We start from the raw sequence: 24,814 nt of genomic DNA, 5'->3' as shown, positions 1-24,814 counted from the left end.
TGAAGCCAGAGGGCACAGATGGCAGTATAGGCAACGTCATGCATGACTGTGGCTCAGGCAGAGTAGAGGAAGAGCAGCCGCCTAGCAGGGGAAAATGGAGCCAGGGCTGAAGGGAGTACCTATCAGCTTGTGTTGCCATGTATGCTACGGCAGACGCAAACAAACTCTGGGATTCTTCATAAAGTTGACAGCAGGAACAGCTGACACCAGATCAGCCAATAGCGGAATTCAGTCGTGCAGCAACAACCTTGTTTCACCCATTAGAGAGGACAGTTGCTCTGCAAACTTATTCAACCTTATAATTCCAAGACTTTGCCCCAAAAGTCAAGATTCAGCCTGATCAATCAGTCACTGAATACAACTTAATACCTTAACACATTAATTTATAAAAACATAAAAAATGCATATATTCGTATTTGTTATTGATAACAACACGATGACATAATTGTCCATAATAGAATCTTTTTATACGACCATTCTGCGTACTGCGTAAGTTTCATTTTAATCTTTCAAGTGCATTTCAGTAGTAATACTACGATACTTTGGATCAGTGAACGTTTGAATTCAGGGCTTTTACTTGAGCACTTTTCAGACTATTGTGTTTCTATTCTTCAGCAAAGACAAGCAGCACATATGATCACAGCCTAATCTACCTTAATTTCCTGACCACTGTGATATTCCCCAGTGAAAAGTCAACAAAATAAACCCAAACTGGCATAAAATCTCCCAATCTGGCAACGCTATGGCTGGTGGATTTGACAAAGGCACTATCAGGTGTGAGGGCCACCCTGGACCCCTCCAAATCTCCGTCCCTGGGCTGGTCATTGCTCACATGACGTCTTACTGAGCTAGCGTGAACAGTTTTTGAATTTGTGGGCTAAAAACAGGTCGTGACAGACGGATCATAGTCCTGCACTTCAAGTTTAAGTGCAACCGCAGGAGGAGCCCATTCCAACGAATCCATTTTTTAGGAGGCTGTCATCCTTCCTCTCCACTGCCCGTCTGCTATTCTCTCCTCTCTCGGTGTCAGGGATCAAAGCAGGGTGCTGTCACCTCTTAATGAAAGAGAGGGAGAGAGGGCCAGAGCCAGAGCCACAGCAGGCAGCCACAGATAGACTCCTTCCCTTCCATCTTCTCTCACCCTTTAGTCCTCCCTCCAAAACCCTCTGTCCAATAGAGTAGAAATTTATCAGCAGAGAAAATAAGAGTAATCACTCATGAGTTTCAGATTCTTTGTTGCCTTAAGAATGTACGGTATCTCTTAATAATCACAGCCGTTAATCTTCCTTCTATGTGCACTTTGTGCTTCTCCTTTCCCTTTTTCAGCCTTCCAGACAAATCCCAGCCGTAGTCGTGGACACACACCGTATCCTTTTTGTTTTATAGCACCAGAGAAATGGAAACACTAGCAGGACACAACACAAGTATACAAGACTAAGAAGGAGGAAGCATTCACAGCAGGGGTTGAGGGAAATACGGACGGATGCACACTCATTGTTGTCATACGGTGTGCTTTATACAGCATGACTGCATCGGCACATAAGCAGAACAGCAATGAGGTGGCTGCTGAGATGGCGAGAACGGGTGAGAGAAGAGGGAGCTGACAAGGGAGGGAGATGAAGACAAAGAGGAGAGGAAAATGAATCACTGCTAAAGTCCTCATGTAACCCGCTGTGGAGAGTGCAAGACAAGGTTAATGTCTATATCGTTCAGGGATGTGTAGGCAGGAAAATCGATCCATCTTATAGTGGTGTGTGTGCGTGTGTGTGTGTGTGTGTGTGTGTCTTCACTGTAAAGAAAAATAGACCAGATCAGAGCGTTTCTATCAGACTTTTTCAAGTTAAAAAGACATCAAGATTAAATATTACAAAAGAAAAAAATCTCAGTACTTTCAGCTGGATTGCATCAGTTACTGTAGTTTTGTGAGAGCAACACTATACCTCAGCTTGGAAACCCTCCACCAAGATGGCCACCAGCAGGTTGAAGAGAACATAATTGCCAAAGGTCATGAGGGCGATGAAGTAGAGAGCTGCTACAGGAGTCGTGGACGCCATGCCGTTATATAAAACCTTGTTCCAGTCCTCCTGGGTTAAGATCTGGGCGAGGGGACAAAGGATTTAGAGGAAAAGCAAATCACTGTTGTTTGAGCAGCTGACTTACACCTGTGGGATGATTCACCGTTTGCTTCACCAGCCTTTAGGGTTCTGTTTCGGTATGGTGCATAATGCACTCTAAATACTAAATGAATCCACTGGGTCAGACAGAGGTGGAGGAGACCAAAGCATCTCTCGTTTCTAGCTAGCATAGCTGGCACGCTGGCGCAGCGGTTAGCAACGCTGCCTTGCAGCCAGATGTGAGTGCTGAAAGCAAATTTTGTTCTGTGTATTTATAATGACTACAAGGACTTCTTCTTCTAACGTGCATGATGTTGTAAAAAGATGATCTACTGGTGTGAAATTATATTAATTCGGTCTAAATCGATTCCAAGCCAGACTAACACACCTTGGCAATGAGCTTGGTTCCGTTTAATAAGACGAGTATCCACTTCACTCAGCCCCGAACTCACCTGGGAGTGAGACCATCTGGATCATCTCCTGTCTAACTCCAGCAAAGAATCTGTCGTGACAGACAAGCTCCCTCAGCCAATCAGATGAGTAGTGAGACCTCCTGGTAGCCGTGGAAATATTTACTGAACGGGTCAGCTTTTTACAGTTCCTTTTTCAAGTAGCTGCAATGGTTGATCGTGACCGGCTGACCAGCTGCACGGTATCGGGTTTCACTTTTGAAAATGTTTTTTAAAAAGACTGAAGCCAATCTAACTCTTCAGCGCTGCGTTTGCTACTTTACGGCTCACTGGTTCATCCTGTGGAGAATTCCAAGGCTTGGACTGCTGTGGGCAACAATAGACGGAGTACACCGACAAAGACGAAGTCCAGGCTGCACGAACTCTAATGTACAATTCACCACATGCTCTTCAGAAGGAAAAACAAGCAAAAGCCCTCTTGACTGTATCAACGGACTCAGGGAAAGTACCGTTTGTACCATCATGAGAACACGTGTGTCAGTGAAATGTTCTGGAGAGAGAGACACGATGACACTTAACATAGTTCCTCCTCCGATGCTACATTGAATTACACACGCAGCCTGCATTCACGCTGACAAACACCATCCAAGGGTTATGCAGCGGTAACCCAGAGAAAGTCTCTGAGTTAATTCACTAATCTAAGATGGCACAAAGCAAGTGGCATCCTAGTTAATCTATGTAGCATCCCTGGAAATAGAAATTAGATGACTGGGGGAAAACTGAGATAGGCCGGGCAGACTGCCTAGCAAGAGGAATATTTGACTTGATATGTTTTATTCACTAAGGGTGGAATTGTCTTATCAGCCTGAGACTAATGACAGTTTCAGTTCAGTCAGAAGCAATGAAGCAGGAGGAGTGCGCCTCACTTGCTTAAAAGAACACGCCAACTTTTTGGGAAATACACTTATTTACCAGCTTCCTAAGGGAAGATCATCTTCCTAACCCAAGAAGACAGATATCCTTCTCTCCTCTGTGCTGATTAGAGACCAGCTGACTGCTGGTTAGCTCAGCCCAATGAATGGTAGAGGGTGGAAAGTGTTAGCATATCTCCATCCAAACTCATCAGATACTCTTGTATCCCTAACCAGAGATGTGCATTACAATATTTAAGGAAATGTGTTCTTTAGTTGCTGTCCCCCTCAGAGCCAGACCATGAGATAGTGCTGCCTCAGAGAGCTACGGGGTGCTAGTTAGCTTAGCATAATGAATGGTAGAGGGTGGAAAGTGTTTGCACACCTCAGACAAACATCATCAAATACACTTTTCTCCAAAACAATCTTTGCCTGCATATAAGGGTTTATATCAGTTTAAAATTACAAGAAGCTGGAACTACTTTCCTTACAAAACTACAATGGATTCAGCCAGATGACTAGAAGAGGTACTGCTGCTACTAATAATGGCCGCCTTAGGCAGGGAGGATGAGGGGGATCCTGAACCGTGTCTGTTTGAACCAGGATACACGGAAGAAGAACCACAGCTTTTTATGAGCCAAGTGAGGAAGAAATACGCTGACCTGCCCATTAACTACCAGGGCATCTTCTTGTCTTGATCTGGGGAGGATTGACAATGAGTCTATTTCACAAACTGCGGTGTGTCTGTTGAAATGAGAAAAAAGGTTTAGGCTCACCTGGAAGACCGTTACAATGGCCCACAGAAGAGAGTCAAAGTTCTTCCTGTCCGGTACCGTGTATCCATCCGTCTCAGACCCGAACTTACAACCAAACAGATGCATGCCCAGGATACTGAGGGAGGAAAGAGGGGTAGTCGTTCAATTCATCCTGCACACAGACTATACTCATAAACCGAAACAGGCAGACTCAGTGACGACATCTTTTCATTAAAAACGAAACAAACAGGTTCTGAATCAGTTGCATGGCCCAGAAATGCGCTCTTACCAGGTTCAACCCAAGCACAGCCATGAGAGAAAGCCACTTCTAACCCACCAAATAGAGAGACCACTGATTTGGACATTTAATGAACAGTTGTGTTTTTTTCATAATATGCTTCTCTCTTAGAGGGAGATGATGAACCTACATTAGCATTATATTAGCATGAATACTGGAAACTAGGAGATATAACTAGCTGGGCTGAGTGAAAAAAAATAATTGAAACTTCTGTGGACTTTAATCAGCACTCAGACCGAAATAAATGAAAAAAAAAAGGTAATTTCTGCTATTCAAAGGAGTCACAAGCTTTTATTAAAAATGCACCCAGAAAATGCAGAGCTTCACCAAGCCAGTACTCAACCTTTCTATTTTATGCATATCTGCAATTGAAAATGTCACACGCCTGGATTCATTTCCAAAAATATAAGAAATATACTTTTTTTAAGTAATAGTCCCTGTTAAAAGCTTATACGAGCTTTTTATGACTTTGTTTTTGTGCATAAAATATACCAGTGCTTACCACAAAGCGTTTGTGTGTCTTAAAAGCGACGATTGCTAACAAGTGGCCAAACAAGACATGCAGAGGCTTGGAGGTCATCAGGGTGAAAACAGAAGAAGAGCTGAATTTCTGCGTTTATCGATAATTTTACTGGCTTTCGTCTGTGAGTTGACCTACAAAAATACATCATCCCAGTGTCACCCTGTACCTAAAATACCTATGTAGCCGTTTCTGACGTAAGACAGCGTGATGAGTATGATACAGTATCGACCCGTAGTCACTTCAAGGCTGCTTTGCTCTACTAAAAGTCTGATTTAATGACCCCATGTTGTCTGACACAGTTACCAAGTAGATAATCCAAAAGCTAAGGTTGCACTTTGATTCTTGCTCTATTTAAAGGTAAAATGACCACTGTAAAAGAAAGTTGGACATCTTCTTCCTCTTCCTCTAAAGTTAGCCTTTCGATACAGCTCTTAGCTCTTAGCTTGGATGATTAGACTGTGAGGGAGTTCAACTGTGGAGCTTTGGCGCGATCCTGCCGCTCGCAGAGAGACCAACAACTGGCAGCCCTCGTGAAGAAATTAAGTTTATTAACAATGTAATTCTTCCTGTCGACTGTGTTGCATTTATCTACCAAATTTGCAGAGAGCACCCTCCTAGTTTCTCAGTCCTGCTAACAACACTTGCGTTGTGCAGCATCTAAACTGGTTGCTTAGCATCAATAAGTCATGAATTTTTCCCAAATCCCATTTTTACATTTGGGCTTGTGCACAGATTTCAGCAGTGCATTTTTGCTTCAGCGAGTCAGCCAGGACTGCAGACCTGACACTCAACCACCCTGGTCCCCTTCCTGGCTAATGTAGCCAAATGCAAAACTAACTCTACAATTCCTTTCTCATTATCTTGAAGTATAGTTAGCAATATGCTGAACGCTGATTAAAGCAGATTGGATGCTGAGGCGTAGTGCACCAATTAAAACTGGAGTCAGTCGACCGTACAGAGAGAAAATCTGCATTTTATCCACACTCAAGAGCAACATGGCAACTCCAACAACTAGCTGTTTTTGTGTTTATGTTTGAGCGAGTGTATGTGTGTGTAGATGCGTGACTTCACATTTGCTCAGATGCACTATCATATCCAGATGTCAGGTGGTTGACACTCATCACTACTGAGCTCTCAGAGTCGCCTTGAGGCCAGAGTTTTGTTCAACCGTCAACTAGAGGTAGAAAAACTAAGGCGCTGCAGCTGCTGGTCATTGCGTGAACGTTACATCGCCATGTCTCGTTCATTATTTTCTCATTGAAGCTGCTTCACTGGGTGAACACCTGACACTCGGCTTCATCAGTGGAAGCGCGGTTTCTTCTATGCAGGTCGCTGTCAGTGTGCACCTCTCAATCAAGCAGCTACTGCTTTTAGCTTCCTCGGTACAGCCCGCAGGATAAACTGGATTCAATGCACGTCTACAACTTAGCTGTGTTCAGCTTGGGACAAAGAGCTGTTTACGGCCTGGAGGACGCTCCCCATGCTTCTGATAAAAAGACTGACGAAATAAAATGAAAATAAGCACACTGTAATTGATGAACTGTCTAATAATCAGGAAGTAATGCAGCAAAAATAAAGAATTGCACAGTCTCAGTGTACTAGGGAATCTGCCAAATAGACTTTAAGACTCTGACATTTGAGCTTCAAAAATAACGTACAAAGTATATTTCAAATTCTTGATATGTTTGAGGCTCAGATCAGTGAGGCTGTAAATCTTATTCAGCGATTTATTAAGGATCCAGCCATTCGTCTCTCTGTACTTTTGTTGTTCTCTCTGTTCCTTACGATGATCTACCTGTGCAGGATGGTTCTACTCTTTACCGTTTCATCTACACACTTTACAGGTCTTGACAGTCACCAGTCACCCTTCTTCTACCCACCTGAAGATGAAGATGAAGAGCATGAGCAGCATACAGAAGGTGGCCACGTTGTCCATGGTCTTCATCAGCACCACCAGCTGCCTCTGCAGGGCCGGCATGAAGCGCACCAGCTTCAGCACCCGCATCAGCCGGAAGGTCCTCAGCACGGAAAGACCGCCACTCTGGTGGCCCACGATTTCCCACACGCTGGTTGAAGACCACACACACACACACACACACACACACACACACACACACATTTGTATACTAATCTCAAGCAACATCTATGACTGAGTGCAATTTAATTTATTAATAATGCAGGCTGGCTCAAAGTGTGCCTGCTCCACACCAGTCCTGTTTACTCAAGGCCACATTTAGCAGAAGGTGTAAAATTCATCTTTCAACATGATAAACAACATTTCCACCTTTGTGACAGTGAGTGACACATTACTCATTTATACTTTTCACATCACAACTAAACCAGCTTTGCAGTCGCGCATTAACCAGTTGTAATTAAATCAAAAAGTAAAAACTAGTTATTCCGTGCAATGTGACTTGATTTGCTATAATACAGATAATAAAGTTGTTTTCTACGGTGTCCAGTGAGGTGCAGGCCCTACTCTCGGCTGTCTGTGGACACGTTGATGATTACAGACAGCAGCGACGTGGGACAGGGTGCAGGAGAGTCCCTTCACTCATACCAGTGACTTCCAGCAATTTGCAGCATTCACCAATATTCCAGCATTTGGAATTTTCTCTGAACAAAATCAAGAAGTGGTGACAAACTGATGTCGAAGTTAAGTGCAACCCCCCCCCCCCCCCCCACCGCCCCCGCCGCTCTTGAGCAGTTAAATTTAATGCTGATTAATGGACTGTGACTTGTTTATGTTTGAGCACATAAATTACACTTTGATAACACTATAATCATGGTGACATTATGGAAGATGACACCCCAGCTGACAACTAACCGACCACAGCCGGGTCCTGGGTCATTTTTCTTATGGTCTTAATTTCACTACCTCCACGAGTAAATTCTACGTTCTAACAATAGGTAATAACAAGCGTTCTTTTCCGGTGCTTTTTTCGTGAATGGAGCTCGTCTCCAACAGTGATGGACAGCTGACCTTTGAGGGCGGTGATGATGCTCATTTGTCCTGCTCTGGAACTGGCCTTCATTTAGAACAGGTGCGATTCATCATGTGTACGCGGCTCATTGAGGAGTGTTTAATGACTCTGAGGCACAGTAGCACAGCTCTGTCTCACGCAAAACATGATGATGAAAATATGGCGATGTTCTTGTTGTCCCTCTGTTTCTAAACTGCAGCCTCCTCCAGCTCGCATGTCACACACTTCGGTGTGTAGAGGTGTACAGGTGTTTTTAGATATACATTAAGACACAGAGAAATGGACTCAAAAAGCATTTTTGAAACGTTGAACAGGTGGGGGAGCTCACCTGATGACCACAATGATGCCGTCAAAGATGTTGTAGGGGTTCTTGATGTAGCCAAAAGGCCCGTGGACCAACACTTTTAACAGCATCTCCAGGGAGAAGAGGCTGGTGAAGACGATGTTGCTGATCTCCAGAGCGTTGGTCAGCTCAACAGGCTGCAGAGACACACGGGGGGGGGGGGGTCAACATACGGCTTTGTGGCTATAGGAGCACTCTTATGTGTGCTTATGAGCAGCCAGAAGTACAATTCAAATACGAAAATGTGTCTATACACACTGCCATACAATATACAGACTCAACCTGTGTGTGGCACTGGGGCAGGCATGTGCAGCCACCGCAGCGCTGCAGCAGCGAATGTCTGGCACGTCTGCTCACCGCTCATCAGAGAATTGAGCTGCCACTCACATCCACATCAAACAAATGGCGTGCGCGCCAATGAGGGAAAAACAGGCAGACAGACAAGATAAAGAACACGAGCAAAAAGATAAAAGGCGAGGTGCATCTCAATATGACACGGTCTGAAAATGAGACGTCTATAGCCAGCGTTGGTAATTACCGTCGAGGAGAAAAGAGCCGGTGCGAATGCTGTTCTGTGTCTGTGGACTGTGTAACACCCAGGACGAGCTTCACCAGGCCTTTCATCTCCATGCAAGAAACAGTTTACACACCTCAAACACGGTGTCTCTCTCACACACACACACACACACACACACAAACACAAACATGACACCGAGGGTGGAAGTGTCGGAGCCCTGATCAATACATTCTCCAACATGTGAGCCAGTGTGTGTAAGGTGTGTATTTTAGTCTCAGTGTCCGTCAGGGGATAAATAGGACGCGGTCCCGGCAGATACACTCTCTCCAGGCTGATCCAGGAGGTAATGTAATGTAATGTAAACACAGTGTGTGTGATTAAGGCCGTCCTGGTGGGCTGCCACTAATCACCGTACACCAGTGATTGCTCAATACCAGCACGGATACACAGATGAAGGAATACAGAGATTAACATCAGCGAGTGAAGGACGGCTCCCCGTGCTGCATCACGGCACCAGTTTGTCTGGAGGGCTGAAGCAACAGTGACGGAGACTCGCTGGGTTATGAAATCCTGTCAGTGCTGGAGCTGTTGGACGACACTCGCCCATCTCTGCTTCACAACTGAGCTTTCATCTTGGTGGACTTTTGGCCTGCAACTCCTTGCAGTCAGTAAGTGTGAGGATGATTTAAAATCATTTGAAATGAATAAAAGGAACAATAAAGCTACTCACAGGCCTTTTAATTATTTTGCAGTTGAGACTGGAAAAGGGCGCTCTGTTTCAGTACAGTCAAAACAAACCGTAGCGAGAAAACTCCGGTGAGGACGCCTTGACAGTTTAACTGGCTTTGAACAATACAGCACTTGCAAGACATTGCCCAGTATTAAGTCATCATTCCCCGAAGACCCAAATGCAACAATGGGCCCAGAGGCAGACGAATATGTCCAGCAATACTAAAGCACATTATTGCACCATCATTTACAGCCTTGTTATTGTTGCTAATTCCAACCAGCACTCACGCCGAACAGCATGGTTACCTTCCAAAGTGACCCGTATGAGCTTTACACAAGTGATTCACTAGCATTTAAAGATCTACCACCGCGGATCGCAAGGCTGACTTACAGTAAAGTCTGAGAGGGAGACAGCAGATGAACGTGAACGTGAAACCTTCATACGCTATTTTGCACATTTCGCCTCAGTGTATATCATCGATTCACCCAACAATGCAGGTCACTGCTTGAGTGTTATGCTACTACTTAACCAGATTGAAATGTGGGGGGAACACAACCCTCCCACAAGATCCAGCCTGTAAGTCTACCTGTCACTGTTACAGTCCTGCTTAGTCACAGTTTTTGCTTTTCAGTTCTGGCTTGCATCAACGTGGACAGGATGAAGGCTCGCCCATCCTACATTCCATTGTCAAGTTATAATTGTTCCCTGCTAATGATGCTCCAGTAAAACATCACTAAAGGCTTCATCCTCTGGGATCCATGAATATCTGCAGAATGCATAAATAAATCACAAATGTTCAGGTATTTTAGTCTGGACCAAATCTGTAGATTCACCAACCGCAAAACTCTCCTGACGGTCTGAGGCTGCAGTCCATCACAAATCTTCCTTCTCGTACAACTGACTACTTACCAATCGTGATAGGAGGAAGCAAAGGACAGACTGACAGACCTGTTCAATGTTGCAGGAAAAATACTCTCTTTAAAAACGACTCCCGGGAATTGTACATTCATTTTTCACAGTTGCACGACTTCAAGCCTCCAGAAAAACAGAATTCAACCTTCAGAAACACAAGTGTTCTGATCAGCACGCAATTTTCTTGTCAGAAACATCTTCAGGAACTCAGAGGCAATGTGCATATTGAACAGGCCAAGTTGTAAACTGACATGATGAGATCTAATTGTAAGGGGAAATAATTGGCGCTGTCGCCAGTTCTTGTGTAACAGAACTTGGGTGTGATTTTTGTGTAGGAGCGTATAAAGACGTGTTCCACATCGCTTATTGAATAGACAGCTAACAAATATGTAGCGACATCCTTCCCTCTCCATTCCTTGTTAATAAAGAATAGTTTGCCAACATCCTGTTGTGTAGCTCCTGCCAATGAAAGCCGCTTCCTGAAATACAGATTTCCTCCGTTTGATCCCTCCTCTTTGTCACTTTGTCTCTTGTTTCGTGTCAGACACAGACAGATTGCTCTGTTTGATCCCGCTGCTCTAGTGTTCATTCAGGTGTTTGCCGACAAGGGGGGTGACACGTTGTGTGATTATGAAAAGTTCAAAGGGTAAATCAGAGCAGGAGCACTCAGATGTCTGTGGTCTTTCATATGAATGCTCTCTCTCATAGTTATGGCAAAGGATGCATACTCATGAGACACACAAATACACACAGGAGCGTACCCAATGTTGCACTACCAACCATGTGAACTCACACTGAGGCCACACACACACACACACACACACACCCGCAAAGTGAGCTTTAATCCCACACTCATTACTATGTACGCACACACAAACACAAAGTTCTGTGCAGACTCACACTCATAACCCAACATGCAAACACTCTCATAGACACAACTGTATAATAGATGTGGTCGATGAGCCAGAACAAGAAGTACAGTTTTTACGAGGTGAGACTTGGACTGCAGACATCTGGCCTTGAGACAGAGGTTCAGGTCATTATTTTTCCCTCACTGTTTCTGCTGCTCTATTGTTCCAGCTTTTATATTACACATTCCACAGACATCATGCAAGATTACTGCAAAACAATGAGGCCATAAAGACCTTTCTCACACATAGAAACACACTCTCCAATGCTAACATCACCAAAGGTTCACAGCATCAGCTTATCAAACATGATTACATCTTAATTGACGAATGTCCAATGAGGTGTGTGTGTGTGTGTGTACTAGAGAGATGAATGTCTGCACAGAGTGTAACTGCTCTTGCCCTTCTAATTGCTTCCTTCAATGGCTGCTTCCTTGGTAATGAGGCAGCAGGACAAGGGGAGTGAGGTGAGGTGTGTTAGATGAGGACTACTGTAATCAGGTTAGCTCTGATGTGATGTCTCCTAATCTGTTGTGATCTAATCCAAACAGGATGCTGCACTCCACGCTCTCGATGATGCAGCATCATATCTGGTGAGTGTGTGTCATCTCAATCAAGTGGGTGGGAATTCTACAGAGGACGTAAACAGTGTGTGAATGTTAAAGAGAGAGTGATACTCTCTCCTCATAACTGCTGCAGCGTCTGCAGATGTGAGGGGAGGCTGGTGATGCCTGACGGTGGTATGTTCATGGTCCATTTGTCATGTGGTGTTCCACAGGGGTCAATTTTAGGACCTCATTTTTTCAATACCCATCTACTGAACACATAGTATAGCAAGGCTGAGTATTCACATACTGACTCACCGTGACTCACCAACTGTTTGTGGTGGTCATTGCTGGAGGAACTACAAGCTATGACAACCGGTAGGACAGAACTGAAGCAATCGATGATTCAGTTCAACAAACTGAAAACTTAAATTACAAAATTGGCACAGAAGTAAACTCACAAAAACACAGGAGCGTTAAAAACAATTGTACAGGTTGGTACAACAACACAACAATGAGCAGGAACAATAAACAAAGCAAGCAGACAATGCAATAATGAATAATGAAATGAGAAACTGACTTTAAATACAAACTCAGCAAGAATTGTGTGGGAGCTCCTGGTGTCTGTGGCAGTGACTGGGCAGCCTCATTCTCCTGGCTGCAATTTTCTCACTCAAACTTGGTAGCGTTCCATACAGATATAGCATTCTTGTGCTGCACTCACCCAGAGACCTCTGCAGGGTGGATTTCAAGGACTTTACATCCAAGGGGCGAGACAAATTAATGACGAAATTATGCAAAACATTCGCTGGGGAACAGTTTCTATTAAACTTGTTCACATAGGCAGCAATGCAAATTTGAACTTGTTAAATAATAGATATAGATACATAATTGGCATGACTCATACCAGCTCATGCTTTAGAACAGTGGTTCTCAAATGGGGGTACGTGGAGGTACTCCAGGGGGTACATGAGATTTACAGAAATAGAAATTTAAAAAAGCAGTAGGCAAAATAATAATAAATAAGTCTTGAGAGATCATTATATTATAAAAAGTTCAATAAAATACCAATGCATGTTCATGCAGTGAATTTTATATTCAGTATTAAATTCTAATAGGCAGCACGGTGGAGCAGTGGTCAGCACTGTCACCTCACAGCAAGAAGGTTCACGGTTCGAGTCCCTGCTCGGGCACGGGATCTTTCTGTGTGAGTCTGCAAGAGGGGACCAGGTTAATCCAGACTCTAAATTGACTGTAAGTGTGACTGTGAGTGTGAATGGTTGTCTGTCTCTATGTGATGGCCCTGTGATGGACTGGTGACCTGTCTAGGGGTTAGGGTGTCTCACCCGTAGCTGCTTGGATAGGCTCCATCCCCCCCGCAACCTTACAGGCATAAGCGGAAGACGATGGAGAGATGGATGGATTAAATTTAATATCCTTAAAAAAACGGACTCTCCTCAGACCAAGTTAATTTGACCCACTGACCCAGAATGCATCACCTGTCAATCACTTGCCGCTACCCTGAAGACGCACTGTCATGATAGAGACGTGGCTGAAGTGTAGCAGCAGAAAACACGGAGAAACGAGAGAAAAAGAAGGCGAAACCAGCGCCAACGAAATACTGACAGAACATGGAAGATTACGATTGAATGGCATTTATGTCCATGAGTTGCAACCTGCCAAAGGCACTGTGGGGGGGTTTTTGCGGGGAGAAATTAGCCAACGCTAGCATGAAGCCAGCACATCTCCAGCAGCATCTCACTGTAAAACATGGATGTCATGTTGGTAAGCCAACAGAGTTCTTTAAGAGGAAACTTTCTGACTTCACGTCATCCCAAGACACAATGCTAAAAGCCTCCACTACATCAGCCAAAGCCCCGGAGACCTCTTGTGCCGTGTCTTTGCTCGTAGCTAAAGCCAAAAAAGTGTTCACTGTAGCTGAAGACCTGCTGCTCCCTGCCGCTGTTGTATTGGCCGAAGCCATGCTGGACAAAATCAGCAGACATATTAAAAACTGTGCCTTTGTCTGATGACACCGTTTGCTGCAGAATAGATAAAACAGGTACAGACGCTGTCGAACAAGTTGTGGTAAAACTTGGCGACTCTAGCTGGATGAATCCACAGATGCTTTCATGAGAAACATTGAGACTGAGGACATTTGTGAACACAGACTCTTCTGCAAAAGTTTAGAGGGTAGAATAACAGGAGAGGACATTTTCAATGTTGTTAATGCGTTCTTCTCCGAAAATGGTCTCAGCTGGATATCCAGCAGCAGCGTCTGCACCGAAGCGGCGGCATCAGTGACGGGCAGCTCAAAAGGGCTCGTAGCACGGATCAACAATGGTGAGCAGTGTGATTCACGGGGAAGCAGTGGCGTCCAAGAAAATGAGCCCTGTGTTGCATGACTGTTCTGAACGAGAGCACCAAAGTGATAAACTTCATCAGGTCAAGTCCACTTCATGCTTGTTTGTTCCGCCACCCGTGAAAATACGGGAGCTGAACACACAACTGCTCCTGCACTAGGCTTGTCACGATACCAATACCAATCCCACTTAAATTCCACGATACTCGATACCACTCCATACCAAAAATAAAAATGAACAATAAATCCCCTGTAGTTTAACCTATTACAACCGCGCGCGCGCACACGCACACCCAACCCTAACCTAAAAAAAAGTTACAAGTCCGAACATTGGCTAAACAGCAATGCCAGCCCTCTCAAACAAAGAATAACGTTTGATAACGTGCATTATTTCGGGGTGGTTTAACGGTACGTTCAGTAAACGAGCTGCCAGAAAACGTCACGTGACTGTCATGCGGGACACAGGAGGCTGGACATCACGTTCATGTCACTGTGCCCGGTGGCTCATTTACTGTGGGCTCATCTCATCGTTGTAGCGTTAGTAGATGTGAGCAACAACGATAACACGTGAATTCAAATGCACTCACCTTGAATTCTTTGTACAAATCTGGATGCTTGTCTTTTAAATGCTTTGCCAAGTTTGACGTGTTGCTCCCCCTCGCCGTGGTACGGTGACGGCATTTTTTGCATGTCGGTTTTTGCGGATCAATAAGTAATTCCTCCTCATCAGCCTCGAATCCCAAGTCCTTCCATTCGCGACTTTTGGTGTTTTTCTTCTCGATTAATTGCGGGGCAGCTGTCGCTGTAGTTGATGACCCAGATGCGTGATCAGCACCGTGGGAGGGCCGCCAGATATTCGCTCATTTACCGCCAAAAAACAACGCTAAAGAAGCGGCCAGATCTGGCTCCTCGGTACCGCCGGTACTTTGGTATTCTAGAAAAGTCAGTACCGTCACATCTTAATACCGACTTGGTACCGAAGTATCGGTTCTCGTGACAAGCCTATCCTGCACACAGACGTGCGCTGGCTCTCTGGAGGGAGGACACTCAACAGGCTGTTGGAATTCTGATCGAAAGTGCACACCTTTCTGACTCCCCCTGCCACCTTGTTCGAGGACACGGACTGGCTTGCAAAGCCATGCTATCTGGCAGACATATTCAGCAAGCTGAACGGACCGAATGTGTCTCTCCAGGGCAAGGACACCAGCAGCCGAAACCTGTCTGACAAGGTGGGTGGTTTCCTGAAGGAAGCAGAGCTGTGGAGAAGGGCATGTGCTCAGGAGGATTTCACCTGCTTTCCTCAGGTGGGTGCTTTTCTCTCCACTGTGGATGTGGAGACGGCTCCGGTGAAGTTAGTCATCGTGGGACAGTTGGCTAACTTGATACATGGTTTTCATTTCTACTTTACTGACATGGAGGTGAAATCTGCACAGCTGGAAAGGGTTAGACGCGTTTGTCTTATCTGAAGCGAACAGAAGAAAGCTTCCTGTCACTCATCAGGACAAACTGGTGGAAGTGGCATCTGACCGTGGCCTGCAGATGAAGTTTGGCACATCCACTCTCACACACTTTTGGGTGTGTGTGTGAAGCAGGAGCACCCTGAGCTGGGACAGAAAGCTTTGAAGCAGCAGCTACCCTTTGCCTTCACATATTTATGTGAGGCCTCCTACTCTGCAATGACACTGATCAAAACGAAGCAGAGAAACAGACTGTGCCTGGAGAAGAGCTTGATCCCAGCGGTTGCCTCCCAGCCGCCAAGAACGACGAAGATCCTCAGTGAGGTGCAAGCCCATGTTTCTCACCAAAAGTGCAAAAGACTCACTTAATTGCAACAAAACAATTATAAGCGATGAAAGTTTTCAGTTTTTGATCCCAAAAGAGGGCACTTTAAGTTCGTGATTGTTTTTTTTTTGTGAGCAAATCTTTCTTTTTATTATTAAGTTATCAATTCATTTTGTAAACAAAATATTATTTATTTACAATTAAGTTAATTTTTTTTTGTGAGCAAATTTTAAGTTATCTATGTATATTTTTTAATTTTCTACCTTTTACAAGAGAGACCAATATAAATTAGCGGCGTTTTGCATATTTGAGTTTTGACTGGTTCTCTGCCCTCTGGTGGTCACTGTTTTCTCTTCGTTTCTTTTTTTGTTTGTTTGCAGTTTAGAAGTATTAGTCAGGAACGTTGGTGCAAGGTTGTTTAACTTGAATAAATCAGACACTGATGGCGCAGCACTGTACCTCCTTCTTTTGTACCAAAGATGCTACTTGGCTGAAAACATATTTGAAAGGGGGTTCATCACTGAAAAAAGTTTGAGGAGCACCGCTTTAGAAACAAGAGATGGATTCAAAATTGTTCAGTGCCGATGCTCCTCACATGTCAGTCAAGAGGAGCTGCACGTCCTTCCGTTGAGTTGCAGAGTGTTGTTGAGGAGAATCACCTCCGCCTGTTGAGTGACGCGCAGAAGATGTTCCTTTTTGGACCACGGACGCACAAAGCTCGCTCCAGGGACTCGCCCTTCGTCCCCCTCCCCCAGAAATTGATGTTGAAAAGAAGGAGGCTTTAAATGAAAGGTGCAAAGAAACATTTGTCTCTAAAATCGGAGAAGTCAGTATCTGACGATACCAACATCAGTATGCCGCATTCCTTTCTGAGGAGGCCGAAGACGGTCGGGCGGTCTGTCAACAGGTCCATCTTTGGTGTTGTAACAGGACAGGACATTGGTGGTTGCTGCAGTAAATTAGCAGTACAAAAGTGAGAAGAAAATCCCACTTGTTCCGAAAAAAACGTACATGTAAAGCAAAGCAAAAATTTTGAAAACAACACACTGACACTCAAGTTATTCGAAAAAGAAATGCATCTGGTGTGCAAAGGCCTTCGTGACCCGTATATGAGGGAGATTTGCCTGACGAGGAATAATTATCCCCAAAGACACAGGTGAATGTTGGAGAAATGGTAGGGGGAAAAAGGACAGGGTGGAGCGAAAGAGGGAACCAACAAAGGTCAAATCAAAAATCCAAGGAGAAACACAAACCGCAAACACGTTGAGGAAAACACGGAGGAACCCAAAGCTTTTTAACAAACTGGCTTGTTGAAGTTTGCAGACAAAAGTTCTGAACCTGTCCTCGCAGTGCAGACGGGCACAGAAGAGGATGAACATGGTAAGTGTCCGGCATCAAACAATAACCCGTCACAAAGCTCCTACCAATAAGCACTCAAGTGTGCCTCAAAAGTTCTTCCTACATCAGTTTTACTGCTCAGTTTTCCGTATCAAGCTTGTTGCTGTTTTAATGGAACTTGACGTTGTAGCCCGCACTGTTAGAATTCTCCGCTCATCCATTTCTGTAATGAAAAGATGATGTAAATTTCCAGCTGACAGGATGAGAAGAAAATAGCCAGACACAAGGGAGGAGGACTTGAGAAGGAAAAACGCGGAGAACATAAAGGTGGTTCAACTGGTTCAAATTGAAAGAAAATAATGAGAGATGAAGAGAGGGGGAAACTGATTCGGATTCGGCCAGTGAGTCAGATGATGGAGGGAAGACAAAAACTGTTAAAGCGCCACAGCAGCGGTTTTCCATCTGACCTGAGAATCCTATGACTGAAGCACATTGCATTACTGAATATATGCTCCAAGTAATAAAACAGCATTTCATGGCAGCCTGTGGTTTTAATGCTTTTATGATCAAATTCAACTCATAGACATGAAAACTGCTCACCATGGCAAATGCCTTGCTAAGATGGATACTTAATCCTCGAGGCTGAATGCTGCTAAGACTGTAGCGTGATCGGAGAATCAATGTGATCCTGATAACATTGTGTGTGTCCTGTCTCTATTTTTCTTGACAGCAGCCATGAGACACAAAATGCAAGATTATTTCAACAAAAATTGCTCAGAGTGTTTGAATAATTACAAAGGGCTTAATTTTTAAATAAAGTGTCATCAAGTCACCTGATACACAGCTGAAAATGTCCTGTTGGGACATCAACTCACCACAAACACAACCAAGAATGTCCCGTCGTGCCGTTAAGTTGCCAGGAACACGGCTGAAAATGTCTCATAGTGTCTTTACGTCACCGGAAACATGGTTGAAGAACAACATCCATTTCCTTTTCTTCCCAGGATTACAAAGTTGATGCACCATGTCCGCGTGATAGGGACTGAACAGTGTGAAAGGATACATGACGATGACACTCCCAGTCATATCAAATCATTCGACTTCCTTCAAGGTCTGACAGCAGGGGTTCTCCATTCCGCTGCCAAATACAGAAATGCTGTATTTATGGGTTGGACTATTTAAAAACTTAAGAGGGGACGCGAGTATTCATCATCACAATGCTGTGTTTTGCTGACATTGAGTAGAAAGCAGCTGCAGCAACGACATCATAAAGGCATTGTCCTTCTGCATCAGCAGTGAATAATCGATTACAATGCCACTTAACGACTGCTGCATATGTTTGAGCCCAAGTAAGTGAAAGGACAGGGAGGCGTACTGATGCTACAGAGTCAGATCATCTAGAAAACCTCTCTCTAATCTTGTGCTGTGGTTCCAACACGTGCAAAGTGGCCTTTCTATCACTCTGTTCCTTTAGCTAAAAAGGTGACAGCAGAAGTCAAAGAAACAGTATGAAGGAATAAAACGTCATCTCCGAATCAGGATGTTTAACAGAGAACTTGTTAAATGCAGGCACGGCGCTATTTGACATCTCATTGAACCAGGAAATAACCGAATCCAGCATTTGATCACTTCATTGATTCTCCCTTTTTTGATTTCACGGCCTTCGGGGCTAGAAAAGCTGTTCTATAAACCCGGATTAGGAATCGTTGTTGCACCATCTATGTTTCACCATCGGGCAATTCAGAAAAACACTTGTCTCAGGCCTGTGTTGGAGGAAGGCCAGCATCTCCAGATGCCAGCGCTGCATTCCTCAGACAGGGCAGGATAAAAACCATATAAATATTATTTCTGGTTGCTGCAAGAGAGCACCGTGAGAGGCTCTTTCCACTGTCATTCAGGCACTGGAGGGAGAAGTAAACGTGCAGTGACCGACTCCTGTGCCTGTTCCATATGTGGGTATGTGAGTATTCCACCAGTTGGATTCAGACTTATTCGATTAATTCAGGAAAAATGGCTATTTTTTTCCTCAAATGAATGCAATGAGCTTCCACTGATGTTCAACACATTGAAAAATTCATCTCAGCAGGCTTGATTAAGTGGTGGAAGCCCCTGTTAAGAATGTCTCAATGCGGGCATTTTTATGCATCATGCAGAGAAGCCTAAATTAATCTTAAATCATTGCCATAATATCATTATCATGGAAATTATTTGAAATTAAGCTCCGCGTACGCCTACAGCCGTGCACCAGCGTACATGGCAGGTTTCCAGCGCCGTGCTCTGGCACCTGCACGCCCTCCTCATCCCTCCTCTGATGTGGCCACTTCTGACTGACAGACTGAGCTCTGGTAAGCTCAGGACACCTCTTTGTCTCTTTGTGAGTGCTTGAAAAGTAGAATACACTTTTTGGGTGAAGCATCACTTAAAGGTTCCAAATGTCTGCAGTTGGCTTACATCTGACCAAGCACTTGACCCCAACTATATCTCCTTATTGTAGTAGACTGTCCTTTTATTCAGCCTCAAAGTGAGAAAAGACTCTCTCTCTCTTTCTCTCTCTCTCTCTCTCTCTCACACACACACACACACACACAAACATTTCACCAACAAATCTGCATTTGTGTTTTACAGCACTCTAAAGTTTAAAGACCAAATCCATGTACTTCCTCTTTCGAGTGAATAGCCTTCAAGGTTAATAAAGTCAAAGCACTGCCTGTGGGAAATGTGGACCAAATGACCCAAAAATGACATGAGATCATTTTATGCTCGTGTAAACTGAATCAACATTCATGTCAGTGCTAAAAGGCCTCCCGCTCTCTCAGCTTCACCTTCAACTATCTGGGCAGCCGTGCTGTTCGCGGCAGGCCTCGGAAGAACGATGCCGGTGAGGGAAAGAAGGAGGGGAAGCAGAGGAGCAGGGTGGCGAAGGGTAGGTGAAAAGAGAGGGCCATCGAGACAAAGGGATGTTTCTTATGTAAAGAAAGAGAGAGAGAGAGAGAGAGAGGTTGACCTTCTCAAGTAAATAGACTGCTGGGCTGTGTCACATAGTTGGCAGACGAACAACTATTCCATCATCTCCACCATAAATGGTAACGCTCTTAAACTGCATGGAGAGATAAAGCAGACACCCTCTCCTTACTTGTCCAACCCGTCCGCCGTACACCCATCACCCCTTCTATCCCTTCACCTCCGAGTCCTTACACTCTGTCATCCCTATCCAACACTCTATTTAATCATCTTTTTATCCCCCCCATCTCTGCGCACTGAAATTGACTGCTCCCGCCCGGTCTGCTGCCCTCGTGGCGGCGAGAGCGCTGTTTCCTCAGCAGCCGTGAGTGTTTGTGTGGATGTAATTGTGTGTGTAAGAGATAGGAAGCAGACAGGGGGTCTCTGTTATATGTCAGCGACAGTGAGGCTCAGGCGCTGTCGCTCCCCACACTGCTGGTCTGCAGGGTATCAACATGTCTGTGTCTGAAGGACACGTGGGGATGTGTGATGTCTGGATCTGTTACTGAAGGTGCAGCTCATACTGTGTGTGTGTGTGTGTGTCCTCCACATATTCCTCATGGTATGGGGATATGTAGTCATCACCATTTTAGGGACTTCCGTTGCTTTTTGGGACAAAAATCAAGTTCCCATGATATAAATCAGCGTAATTAAGGGTCACTGGCACTGCCTCCCTAACTTTGTCAGTCAAGCCAGCCTGGTGTTATTGGATGGTTTTTACATCCAAACACATCACGATTCCACACAGTTCAAAAATCCTCCAGAGCGTTATTATGAGACCACTGCCTTCCGTTCATTCTCAGTGTTCAATTATTTGTTTCAACACAGCAAAATAAGATAAAATAATTTCAAACAAGATTTAGAATGGATTTACGTGTTTATCAAGTCGCTTCTTTGGCAAGTGCTTGTCACGATCCATCTAGTAATGAAGAGAAAACAGAGTAGCTGTGGGAGGTGTCCTGCAGAGCAGCAGAGTTCGAGAGCAGCAGTGCGACGACGAGTGGCGGTGCAGGTTGGTCTGTACCGGAGTCTGTCAGCGAGGGAGCGCGGCTCACACCAGCAGCATGGAGACAGTCGGAGGCTGATCAGGCCGTCTGGAACGCTCCAGCAGTTGAGCTTCGATGTGATCAAATATTGATGACTTCACTATTTAGGTTCAAACACTCACCTGCCTCGAGACAGATTGTCTTCAGAGATTTACTCTCTAACTCCAGACCCTCTGCCCTTCTGTTTTATCGAATGCAGGTACTGGAATACAAAAGGTGTCAAAAGGAAAGTGTTCTTCTGCATTTGATATTGTAATGCTTCTCTTCTTTTATTTAAATGCAAACTTTTACCAGAGTAAAATTAATCCGGGTATTTTTCTTCCACCTCACAATATGCATCAAAATATAGGAGCAGCTGTAGTGATCACAGCGGTACCACGACACCTGATCTGATGTCCTGTTGAACCTGGTCACATGACGATGAAGTGGTCGCGCAGACATCTTTGAGAGAAACTCCACAGCAGGTGATCAAAAACACAAACAAGCATCCCACACCGCTGACGTTACGCATCTTCCTGGTGTGGCGCTGTGACTTGTAATGTAAGTCCAAGTCATGACCAGGTCATGGTTAAGAGTCAATACTTGACCTTCTAGTCAGTTCTAAGTCTGCTGTACTGCGATTGTTGTTCGGTCATCAGGAGACGGCCTGCACATCTCCACATCACACTCACTGAATACCCTTTCATGAGTTACTAAGTTAAATATGTGGTTTGGATCCGACGTCTTTGACTCCGCGCTGTCGTACATCTCTAGAGGGCGCTAGAGGGTTGACATGCAAGCGATTACACTTCACCCGGACCTCATCACTCATGCGTCCAAATTAAGATCCAGAAGTCACTGGTGTTAAGGTAGTCCAGCGACAGTAGGCCTGCACATTCATGCATCCATCACACTGCTGAAGGCAACAAATCGATCAACTCTGAACTCAAGTCTGCCTGATTGTCTCTCTCTCATGTCTGCCTGAACTTCGCTCAAGTTGTCCCACAAATGGAAGAATTAAGTGATGAAGTTAAAATACTTATTGACATCCTTGCTGTTAATATTTGTATGACATTACTAATAACCGCTCATAATTATACTTTCTTATACTTTGTTTCTTGTCCATCTTTGTCCTGTATTAAGAACCAGGGGTAGGAAATCACTGTCCGTTATCACAACTTGGAATTGGCCCGCTGCTGTGATGGTAGGTCGGGGGCTTTTGTCTGGTGTGGGGCCACGCCGAAACCCTGCTCGTTACCTTGACTACCACCATCAATTTTAGAGGTAACTGAACTGACAATGTATGTCCCACTGTCAAAAAAACAGTTAACGTCTGACTTTTGTCTGCATTGGGAACAGGTATAATCATTCTTCAAACAAAACCCCAGTAACAGCGTAATTTACATCAGCAGGAGTGGTCTATCAACAATCTCCACCTCCACCGGTAACTTCTCGTCTTTCTGTCATTCTGCCATTCTGCCATAAATTCGACCCGTTGGCATTCAAACGGTGCTCTTAAACGGTTCAGCCACACTGAGTCTGCCAGTCCGTTGTGCAAGTCCTATATGCGGCTCTTTCATGTTTGTTTACACTGTTTTCCGGTGTATTGATGCCGGTTTAAGTGACGTTGAACGTGGCGCACTGGAACAACAAAACAAAACAGAGAAGCAGATCTTTTTCTACTCCCAGTGAGGAAAGGATCAAACAGCATCTTTTAAAACCTGCATGTGCTCGCAGTGGAAAAGGAGAATAAAAAAAAAAGCTTTCTGGCCAAAGACATGGCCCAGTCTAAGAAGCCTTTTCTGCCTTCCCCGACTTGAAGCGATTCTCTTTGTGTCACAACTATCAGCTACAGTTGGACTGTTAAGTTGTTAACTAGTTTAAAAGTCTATGAATTCACACTGGAGTGAAGCAAATGTGGCTGGGCGGTGTAAGGACAGCGAAACCTGCCTCTCGTCCATGTGGACAGATTTAGAAAAACAAACTAAGGCTCGGTGATCCCTGCTTCTACGGGATGTCGATGGTCTGACAATCAATGAAGCGTCTCAGTCAAGTTTACAGCCGCCAGTCTGGAGACTGGACCGATCCATTCTACCCCACCTAGGAAAGAGTAAGCAAGAGGGACAGAAGCGGAAGGAAAAAGGACAAAGAAAAAACAAAACAAACAAAAAAAACAGAGGTAAGGTAGTGATAAAAGATAAAAAAAGAGAAGTGGAGGACAAGCAGGGGAACAGTGGGAGAAGGAACAAAATAAAATAAAGTAGAAAATGGAGGAGGTAGCCCAAATGCTATAAAACTTCCTGTGCCTGTGTGTGTGTGTGTGGAGGATGTTGGCATCTGGATATGTTTATAGGTACTGGGTCAGGGACCAAAAGTAACCCCATAAAACCTGGCCAGGCTTCAATTTCGCACTACACACACACACACACACACACACACACACACACACACAATACTGTCACTTTCTTTACATGTGTTATAAAAGTTTATACAAACCACACGTGCCAACAACACAACACAATCGCCTCAAACAGCCCTCGCACCTCGGAGCTTGGCGCTGCGCTTTGCCTGATGTTACACTGAAGTCAAAACATTCAGCTTGTCAGAACATCAGAGAAGTTATGTTCTTTGGTTTTAGCGTGATTTAACAGAAGTACTGCTCAAATTTGAGGATCTCTTCATTTGAAACAGATGAGGTAAATAGCAGTTTTACACAGTCCAATTACCCACGATGCCGTCCAACACCTTCTCTTCCCAGGACGTCAAATAACAATAGACGGCACACAGGGATTATATTGTACTCCAAAGTCAATCCACAGGCACACCTGGCATTTTATTTTGGACTCAAGTAGCGATACTTTGAATTGAAGTCAATGCAAAATTGAAGTAGCAAATTGTTTTCTGTGGCCCTGGTGGTTCTGAAGGCACTGGTGATGCTGGCCCATTGTTCCACCCAACTTCAATGACTTATCTGAAGTCTGGTCATGAAAGTAGCAGCTCTAGGTGGGACCCACCAACTTCCCTTCCCCTGGCCACATGGACCAGCTCTGACAGGTGGAGCTCGTGGAGTTGCCAGGCCACCATGGAGATGTAATTCCTGATTAACAACCCAAATTAATCTTATTTTATCCTTAAATCTGGTTAGATTAAATCAATAGTAGCCTGCACGTCCGTGTGTAGATGACAAACAGGAACTGACAATATTTAATGTGTGAACGTATTTCTGCATATGAAGCTGAAATGAGCCAACACCACGATTGGCCCCAAGATGGAAGAATTAAAATGGGCCTTACAAAATTGATAAATATGACCCTTTTTTGTTTTTAATTGTTGTTGACATTTGTATGGAATAATTTC

The 24,814-nt window shown here is 44.5% G+C and overlaps 1 protein-coding gene and 1 pseudogene across 13 annotated transcripts in view; one reads left to right on the top strand and one right to left on the bottom strand.

The window, feature by feature from the left end:
• Positions 1-24,814, bottom strand: part of cacna1g (calcium channel, voltage-dependent, T type, alpha 1G subunit) — a 271,413-nt gene that overhangs the window by 83,240 nt on the left and 163,359 nt on the right. For all 13 annotated transcript variants that reach the window (XR_015111675.1, XM_086196398.1, XM_086196399.1 and 10 more), the window contains exons 11-14: positions 8,324-8,475; positions 6,892-7,077; positions 4,212-4,326; positions 1,941-2,096 (exon numbers count right to left, since the gene is read on the bottom strand). Coding sequence is in view for 12 of the 13 variants with exons in the window: in XM_086196398.1 (XP_086052524.1) it covers positions 1,941-2,096; positions 4,212-4,326; positions 6,892-7,077; positions 8,324-8,475 (609 nt within the window). In the remaining variant the exon portion in view is untranslated. The remainder of the gene's footprint in view (positions 1-1,940; positions 2,097-4,211; positions 4,327-6,891; positions 7,078-8,323; positions 8,476-24,814) is intronic.
• LOC147239179 (zinc finger MYM-type protein 6-like) lies at positions 11,846-15,899 on the top strand (annotated as a pseudogene).

This window comes from Aulostomus chinensis, chromosome 23 (assembly GCF_037954235.1).
Source record: "Aulostomus chinensis isolate RoL2024-O1b breed Wild chromosome 23, RoL_Achi_v1.0, whole genome shotgun sequence".
In the NCBI taxonomy this organism is placed as follows: Eukaryota; Metazoa; Chordata; class Actinopteri; order Syngnathiformes; family Aulostomidae; genus Aulostomus; species Aulostomus chinensis.
The sequence above is the reverse complement of the archived record's forward strand: the minus strand, read 5'-3'. Positions and strand labels throughout refer to the sequence as shown.